Here is a 9,829-nt window from a genome sequence, read left to right as displayed (position 1 = left end):
TCACATTTATCTTAATTCAAAGATAGACAGAAGCTTTAGAGAACATGTTAATAATCATCTATATTAATCTCTTGTAATTGACTATTCGACATAACAGAAGCCAGAAGTTGAGCAGCTGTATATACATCGAACGTCACATGACCTTTCGGAGAACAGCCGTATTAAATAATAGACCTTGAAGGGGTCTTGAGTAAAACTGCTTCGTAGTTCTCTTTGGTGCTACACTCAAAAAAAAAAAAAATAATAATTCTGGGTTGTTTCAACCCAACTTTGGGTCAAATATGGACTAACCAAACTTTTGAGTTAAACATTAAATGTAGAAATTTAACCCAACTTAGTCCATATTTGCCCCAAACTTGGGCTGAAACAACCCAGCATTATTTGGTTCTACTGACTTGTGTTTAACCAGAGAACACAAGCGGAGTCTGTTCATATATCAATACACACCTGCACCACTCAAAGCCAAGCAGAAGAAACAATATACAGGACAAAACCAGGATCATACAAAAATATCTTTAATTGACTTAAGGAAAAAAAGGCCCAGATTTGAAATAAAACAGACAAAACAACACAAAATACAATAAAAACAGTTCTGAGACGGAGAGGGAAACAAGAAATCTGAAAAAGTCTTTCTCTTCGTGCCTCTTTCATTTACAAATCTGACATCATCACAGTTTTGTGGCAGTTGCCTGCTATATTGCGTTCCCATCAGCACATGAACACACACACACTCTCACACACACACGCATACACACACACCTCTCTCTCTCACACACACACACACACTCTCACACACTCTCTCTCACACACACACGTGTAAAAATAGGGGAGAAGCAGATTTTGTCATGATTACAATTGAGACTTAAATCTTTACTTGTAGGCAGATTACAATCACACACACACACACACACACACAACCACAAACTGTTTCTTAGTATTTAGCATTATATAACTTCTTGTCAGATGCCATTCAGAGAAATAATTACTTTGATTACATTCAAGATATCTATACAGCTATACAGTACATTCTGCTGTGCATATAGAAACCTGCATGCATGCATTATAAATACTTACACAGCGCGGAGTTAAAAACAACGAGGAAAACAGAGAATTGTGTTAGAAAAGCAGAAGCATACAGATCAATAAAAGAACATCTAAGAAACTATACATCAACTTATCAAAAATATCTGCCCCACTAACAAACAATTACTAAAGGTGATGAGAAAAATAGCTGGATTGTAGTTTTATTTTTGGTTAGCTTCTTTACGCTGCATTCTTTTCTAATTGAATGCAACCTTTATCACTGCGTATGATCTGATCAGCTTGATTTGAGTGAAACGCTGAACTGAACTGAACTCAATCTGACCGGTTTAGCATGTGGTTTGTGTTTCTCTTTCATGACAGCAGCAAAGAAGCTGACATAAACACAAAACCATAAACAACAATCTCTCAAACCTTTGAACCTAATGAGACATAATTCACCTGACACTATAAACAATTTCATAGAGTGTGTGGTGTCCGAATGGCTTTGTATGACGTGTAAGTGGGCACTTGGTCAGGGATCCGGTCTCAAGTCTTCATTTTGATGTCAGTGGTCCTCCATTCGTCTCCTCTGTCTGTCCGAGCGGCTCGTGTGAAGGCTGTTACTCCTGCAAGTTCTGGATGCTTCTCTGATACTCTTCTACAGGTAAAGCACCTTGACTCTGAAGCTCATATCCGCGCAGGTAATGCCCGTTGGTCTGGCCGGCAAAATACAGGAGCTGTCGGGCAAACATGGGCTCGACCTGCGAACGCAGAGCGACACGGTGAGATATTCCCCTGCTGGTGAACTGCACTGTGTGTGACACGCATCTGAACATAGAAACACTGAGTCCATGCTCGGACAACACATCTTACCTGAGCTGTGATCATTTTGCTCTGTCGCTGAGGGTCTGGAAACTCGTCTCCGAAACACAGCACCACCTGAGAGCGTGGCATGGGACGGCCGTGGTGAATGAAGCCCTGCAATTCTACAGAGAGATAATAAAATACATCAACATTTTGCATGAAGGAAATGCATCACTTTTAGTTTTTTTCAATGCAAATTCTCAATGCATTTACTTTTTGTCATTTTGCATCAATGGTTCTCATTATATTTTGGCTTTGAGAATAAATGTTTGTATTCAGTATGAACTCAGTAGGCAGTACACATACATCAATCATGATGTACCAATGCTTTTGCATTCAATACAGTGCATTTGCATTGCACACAGATCATAATTCCTCCAGCTACAGTACTGAGAATGAGATTTGTGTTTGTGTTTGATGACATTATTTCTATATTAGCACCGGCAGATTTATATTTGATTCCTAATTCTAAAGATAAAGTGGTGTGAGAGTTTTTAAAATCGCTGATGGGTTTTAATGTCAAACTCTTCCCATCAAAGACTAAGAAACTCCCGATGAGCAATAATGTGAGCACAAGACCCCTCACAAACTGATGACTCGCAGAGAGCTGCAATGCAAATGAACTTCAGCAGGTGCAGACGGATGAGAGTGTGTTCATGTGTGTGATCAGACGCTCAGGAGCTCGCTGGAAAATCCCACAGTGTCAAACACAACAGACGTGTGACGTTAGAGACATGTGGCAAACCACACACACACACACACACACACACACACACACAGCCTAATGAACCCTTCCCTGATCCCACAGAAGAGCTGAATACAACACACTTCTACAGTGAGTCTACAGCTGATGAAGTTCAGTCTGTGAATCAGTCTCATGTTCGCTCTTGATTAAACGGCTGAATGTGTCGGCTCAGATAATCATAGTTTTATGAACAATTTACAAAGATAAGCGTGACTCATGCATGAATCCCAATGGTTTCATGAAGCATTTACACTGAAATTCATTTCATAAAAAACTCTTGATCTGTGGAAGCATCTCAATCATCTCCAATCCAAAACTCAAAGGACAATGACAGTGAAGCTCAATGAATCATATTTCTGAGATTTTAAATATTTTTTACATTCTTGTACCAAACTATATTTCAAAATACATATATTTATAGTGTTTTTGTTAAGTGCTGAATTTTATTCCAATGTTGTATATGTTTAAATAATGTTTATCTTCAAATGTGACATATATTAATGTTTTTTCATTTATTTCAATACAAGAAAAATACTGCTGATAAACAATTAATCACATGCAAAATAAAAGTTCACATAATATATGTGTGTGCACTGTTTATATTTATCATGTATATATAAAAACACACTCATGCATGCATATATTTAAGAAAAAATATGTATGTTTATATTAAATATTTTCAAAATATATACTGCATGTGTATATATTATGTGCACAAAAACTTTTATTTTGGATGCGATTAATCGAGATGAATTGTTCGACAGCACTATATGGAGGACAAACTTTGTTTTGAAATGCTTGTTAAAAATATATATTTATATTTTTTAAATTTGTTTAAAATATATATTGGCAGAATATATATTAACTTCTATATATTCTGAAACACATTACAGCAAATATATTTAAAATGTTTTTATTTTTTTCTGCTGTACGGGAAAAGCGTGTGATTCTGTTCAAAAGGTTTCTAATTAAAGGGATACTCCAACACAAAATGAACATTTTGTCATTAAGCACTTAAGCTTCGTTCGTCTTCAGAACACAATTTAAGATATTTTGGATGAAAGCCGGGAGGCTTGTGACTGTCCCATAGACTGACAAATAAATAACAGAGTCGAGGTCCAGGAAAGAATGAAGCGCATGTTTCTCTCCAAATCAGAGTAACCATTTGACAATTCTGAGCTGTTCGCAGATGGCATACACTCTTCTGTATCAGCCGCGCCAAAAGGATGTGTTTTTTAGGTGTATTAATGCTTTGGCGACTCTGTTATTTACTTGGCAGTCTATGGGACAGTCTCAAGCCTCCCGGGTTTCATCCAAATGACTAGAATTGTGAATGAAACATTTTCATTTTGTGGTGGAGCAACCCTTTAAGTTAATCAAACGCACTTAATCAGCACTGTCTAGTCGCTGGAATCTCTGACCTGAGAGGAACTGCTGCGTGTCCATCAGTTTGCAGGTCTGCTCTTTCTCCAGTTTGTTGGGTTTGTCGGCGTAGGGGGCCAGAGGACCCTCCCAGTACACCCTCCCCTGACACAGACGCTTGGCGTAGAGCCCGTCCGGAGCCAGCCACAGCAGCACGCCCCGCTCCAGCACGTTCGGCAGCTTCTCGGCCCCGCGCCGCTGAGACTGAGGGTACGGGAAGGGAAAGAGCACGGCCTCGGCCCCGCCGTACAGACGCTCCTCGGGGCCCGGAGAGGACGGGGACGAGGGGGATCCTGGAGACGGAGAGGAGGAGATTCGACAGCCTTCGGGACGGTTGGTGGTCACCTCCTTCACCAGAGACTCACGGTAAAACAGAGACACGTGCAGACGGCAGTCTGAGGAGCACACACCAGGAGATCATCTCTAGCAGAGAACTACTGATCACATCTTCAACAGTGGAATTAGATCACCGTACTCTCTAAAAGTGCTGCTTATGAGTAATGAAGCGTGAGTAGAAGTGGTGAAGTCTACCTGAGATGGCCATGGCTTCCGCTGATCTTATATTGGGGTCCATCGCCACTGGGTGGCTTTCTGTGGGCGAATATGTGTAGAAGGAGCCAGATATCTGATATCCTGAAAGAGAAGAGGCATTCAGATTATTAGACTACCAGCTAAGTCACAAATACAATATGATAAAGAGCATATAGTGAAATAAAGTAAGTGTCTCTCCACTTCTGTGATTGTGAGAGTCGAGAGCAGACCCAGACCCAGAAACACAGACACAACAACTTTTAACCTTCGTTTTAAAATCAGAGGAGATTTTTCTGGTGGTAAAGTCAACAAATAAAAACTGTAATTGTAATGATTGTGATTTGCATTGGTTGTTTTCGATCTGAGACTTGTATTTAGCAAAGGTTAAAGAAGGGACTGACTGTGAGCAGAACAAAGTGTGTCCTGTGACTCATATTCACTTGTACCCCTCGAGTGAGAAGTGCCATTAATAAACCAGCACAAATACAGACACGCTGTGCTTAAATGAAGGATTTCCTCTTTTGTTTAAAGTCATCTCATGTTGCTCGCCTTTGATAAACGCTCTTACAAGAGCAAGTGAGAGCATCTATGACCAAGAATAGCTCTAGCTTCTCTGAAAATAATATCCTAAATATGGTGCACAGCCTTAAATGATGTCCTGTAATGGTTTTGGGTTACTCTTGTTCTCCCGTGTATGGGCTGACACCCGTCCTGTCCCGTGTGGAAGTTCAGAGACGGACGCACTTCCTTCAACCTGAGGATCATTCATTTCACTCTCGGTGTGAAAGGGACAACTTACAAAAGGTAATATTGTAATTCAAGTAACTTTCCCCAACACTGCATTAGACACAGCTGTTTGACAGATGTGAGGACATGGTCTGATTAGTGCACTCAGAAGTGGAGCGTGTACCGTTGTCACAGGCCGATGGGTGCCACGGTAAGGAGCGTGTGGGTGGATACGGACACTGGCCGTACGGTAACTCTGTGTGAGGAACCTGAGGATGAGGATGAGACGGATCGCCGCTGTATTCCCTCCAGTCTCGTCTCTCCTGGGGCAGCATGTATCCTGCCATCTGCACACAGACAGAGGACTTATCACTGACCACCCAGAGGAGAAGAAGAAGAAGAAGAAGAAGAAGAAGGAGAAGAAGAAGAAGAAGGAGAAGGAGGAGGAGGAGGAGAAGAAGAAGAAGAAGGAGAAGGAGAAGGAGAAGGAGAAGGAGAAGGAGAAGGAGGAGGAGAAGGAGGAGGAGAAGGAGAAGAAGAAGGAGGAGGAGAAGAAGAAGAAGAAGAAGGAGAAGAAGAAGGAGGAGGAGGAGAAGAAGGAGAAGGAGAAGAAGAAGGAGGAGGAGAAGAAGAAGAAGGAGAAGAAGAAGAAGAAGGAGAAAAAGAAGAAGAAGAAGGAGAAGAAGAAGGAGAAGGAGAAGAAGGAGAAGAAGAAGAAGAAGAGTGTTCTGCTCACCAGCTAGGGTTCATTAGAGTTCTTAACTAGTGTAACATTCACCAGATCAGCAGTAAACAGCTCGGCTGATTGTGCACTTTTTAGTAGAGATAAATAAACTAGAACTAAAATTACATTCATATTTTAAAAACTTTCATTAAAATAACTCATTTTGTTTAACTTGATGCACTTAAATAACTATAACTAAAATGCAATAAAAATGAATACAAAAAAACGTACTTAACTTTAAAATAGTATTTATAGTAAATAAAAAAATAAATTAAAAATATTGGCATATAAAAAACCTAATAAAAAAAAAACACACATTTCAATAGCGCATTACAAAAACTTTAAGCTAATTAAAAATGATAAAAGAAAATATAAAAATAAAAACTAATGAAAAATAATTATAAAAACTATAAAAGTAAGTAATAACACTGTTTCACACTGAAAGTATCTGCTAGGAACAAGTTGCAAATGTTAAAGTACTAGATAGAAATGCAATACTAACTGGACGTCTCCCACGGAAATTAATATAAAAAAATATTAAAGGAAATGAAGTAAATAATAATGTGGCACCGCAGTGGTAACACATCTCACCTGAGACTGGAGAGGAGGATATGGGGAATGCATGGAATAACTGATCGGAGGCACGTGTCCTGCGCTGTCCTCCAAACTGCTGGACTTAGAGCCTAGAACACAACAACAAAACTATTCATATACAGATAGAACTGCACAACAATCATTATCAATCTCTGGCTCCAAAGCATGCAAAAAAGCCAAATAAATGAATAAATATCCACACTGTTTGATTATTTGGTATATGACAATTGTAGCCAACATTTCATTTCATTATTATATTTTAAGTTGAAGTCTTTTCTCAGATTTGACGAGTGCACTTTTCCTTCCCTTGTTGATGGATTTATTTTGTAAAAGAAGCTGAGGTCACACATATCGAACAGTTCATCATGATTTTATTTTTTTCTGTAAATAGCCAACTAAATAGTTTCCAGCACAGACTCGATAACTATAAGCTGCTGCTATCAGAGGACGTTTCCATCCATCAGAGGTCACTTGATTTTACTCAAAGGTCAGTCCGAGGAGAGCGATCAATATTTTTGGTCATACATTTTAGTGTCTATATCTGCTTCATCCTCAAAACTCAAAGACAGTATTTTATCTGCACTCATCAGAGTTCAGTTCTTGCTTCACTTCACAGGTAGTACACAAGCACACATTATAGCAACTATATTAAGGTGTGAAACTGTTATTCATATCATTTGTATGAAATGCCAGAAACTCTTGAATGCTTTAGGGTCACAGCAGAGGTCTTCATGGTCTTGGCCCAGCATCTCGAAGCACGAGCTCGTCTTAAGCAAGGTCTGATGGGTGATTTGCGTTGCTTTACTGCTGTGCACTTGGTAACCGAAGCTCTCTATAAAAAGCTTGAGGGATTTTAGCACATGTAGTGGCTTCCTCTTAGCTTCCTGCTACACATACTGAGGCCAAGCAGCAATATTTAATGTGAATGCATAGCATGCCTCCACCTCTGTGTAGCAAATTAGCTCTGTTCAATGCTCTTTTGTGTGCTTGCTTTTCATTAAGAGTTGGAATGATGCAATGCATCAAACCTCGAGAAATAAACTGCACTGTTCCAAGATGCGACTTCCTACTAAATGTATATTTGTGGATTAGAAGGTGACCAATGCACAGGTCCAAGAGACCTTCCTCTCATGCATGTTTTAATGCATTTAAATGCATTTCCAGAAATGGAAGTTACCTCTCTTGGCTCCTTCTGGTATTATCCTGTAGACCTTGTAAGGATCTGAGATGTCCAGCTGGCTTCTCTCCACCAGTTCATCGAAGTCATTGCTTTTGTTCAGGGCACAGCGGAGCCTGGTCTTCCACGTTGGAGGGTCTGGTTTGTCCAAGCCTTCTCTGTACTTGCCTTTGAACAGAGCCCAAGCCTACAAACCACAAGAGCGGCGTGAAGATGAGAAGAGATGAAGAGTGAGCGAGGAAGCAGAAGAACACTCAGAATACAGGCAACGTCAAGCTGGATGCGTACTATGATTCTTGTTAACAATGATGGTGATAATAAGTGTGTTATTAAGTCATTAATAAAATACTGTCCAATGTGTCTAAATGACTGAGCTGTCATTGCTTGTGTTTCTACAACCACAGAATGCCAGTCTATTAACATGCAAGGGTCTTTTTCAGCTCAGCACAACACTGATAGGAAATTACTCCTGATAATTGATCCTACAGTATATGAAAAATGTGCCTTGATGTATTAATAATACATATGCATTCATACAGTCGCCCCAGAATGTATTTGGAAACTCAAGCCACTCAAGAGGTGCATGAATGTCATCGCATCAGATAACACAATATCAAACCACATGGTTACAAACAAGTTTTTCTCGGAACAAACTGCGCTTTTCTTTATCACTTTACTCTGAATCCGTCGAGTCGAGTTCACACAGGTGTCCGACAGAGGAACAAGTGTGGTTGAGCAGAATAACTATGGCATTATCCACTACTTCTGGCTTCACTTCAACACTAGAGCTATTGTTTGATCGGTTTCGTCTAGCTTGAAAAGCGCTGTGTTTATTTCAATAAAGACACATTCGTACACGTCTGAAGACACTCCATCACTGAAGAGTCCTCAGAGGTGTACCTCATCCTCATCCTCCTTCACCTTGAACAGCGCGGCGTCCTCGTCCCGGTTGTAGTCCTGTTTCCCCGCGTGCTTCCAGGGAATCCTGAAAATGGTTTTCTCGTCATTTTCCCAAACCAAGCCTTGATACTCCCCGCTGTCAATCTGATCGATGAGCCACTGTCTAAGTTTGCCATTCCCACAACTGACTGACATGCTGCTGTCCCCATCTAAGTTCATGTCTGTGAGGGAGGGAGGGAGGGATGCATGCGAGAGCAGGTGCACATGCAGTGAGCAGAAGAGTGATTCAGATCAGTTCATGCATGCACATTCCGCATTCACACACACTTTTACAGCAAGTTCTCAAACGACAGAAAATGTTGCATGAAAATGATGCGTTCAAAGAATGAAGTTTTACATGCAGTTTAATAACAGACACATTTTGTAAAAGGAATAATGAGTAGCCTGTGTAAGGGTATTCGTAGCTTATAATGCATGAAGCACAAGCACTTTCAATAAATAAGCTGCATGCTTATAAAAGTTTCTTTTCTTTAGCAGTCTGATTAAATCAAGTGTTATTCAGCTCAGTTGTCACACAGATCAAGGCTCTCGAGTCTTACCTTTGTGAATGCAGACAACTTGACTTCTCTTTCAAAGCCGACTGCTCAAGTCCTGTCAGAGGAAGGTGTTTCTATTCTTAAATAATGCGCGTTAGGTGGAGAGATGGGTGGAGCGTTACGTGGAAGTGTGTGTCTCCAGCACCATTGAGAGCTGAATGAAGACTTCAGAGAAACGCGGCAGAACCGCAAGAATAAACATCCAGCATACGGGAAATCCCTGCGAGACGCACACACACACACACACACACACACACACACACACACCGTGGAACAAATATCTGTCGATAAAACATGCCAGAAAATCTCCCGGCGCTCGTCATCACTTCTCCTGGTGTTTGATGTTTGTTGATGTGTAGGTTTGTTTGCTTTGAGGAAATTCACCGAAGCGCACGGGGGTCCCTCGCTTGTTCCCATCACAAGGGGCCAGAAAGTGCTTTGAAATTCCACTGAAATTCTCGGGGTCCGTTTACCCCCCAAAATAATATAAGAAAACCGCTTACATATGAACTCGTCAAGTATTTGAT

General features: G+C 40.5%; 1 protein-coding gene across 1 annotated transcript; it reads right to left on the bottom strand.

The window, feature by feature from the left end:
- Positions 1-499: 499 nt before the first annotated feature.
- LOC113039569 (interferon regulatory factor 4-like) lies at positions 500-9,525 on the bottom strand. The gene is made up of 9 exons (XM_026197490.1): positions 9,306-9,525; positions 8,728-8,927; positions 7,807-7,993; positions 6,627-6,718; positions 5,496-5,658; positions 4,586-4,687; positions 4,054-4,449; positions 1,897-2,009; positions 500-1,784 (listed from the first exon to the last, which is right to left on the bottom strand). The coding sequence occupies exons 2-9, from the start codon at positions 8,923-8,925 to the stop codon at positions 1,644-1,646; spliced, it is 1,392 nt and encodes a 463-aa protein (XP_026053275.1). The 5' UTR covers positions 8,926-8,927; positions 9,306-9,525; the 3' UTR covers positions 500-1,643.
- Between the last annotated feature and the right edge of the window lie 304 nt (positions 9,526-9,829).

This window comes from Carassius auratus, chromosome 2 (assembly GCF_003368295.1).
Source record: "Carassius auratus strain Wakin chromosome 2, ASM336829v1, whole genome shotgun sequence".
In the NCBI taxonomy this organism is placed as follows: domain Eukaryota; kingdom Metazoa; phylum Chordata; class Actinopteri; order Cypriniformes; family Cyprinidae; genus Carassius; species Carassius auratus.
This window is presented reverse-complemented; position numbering and strand designations above follow the sequence as displayed.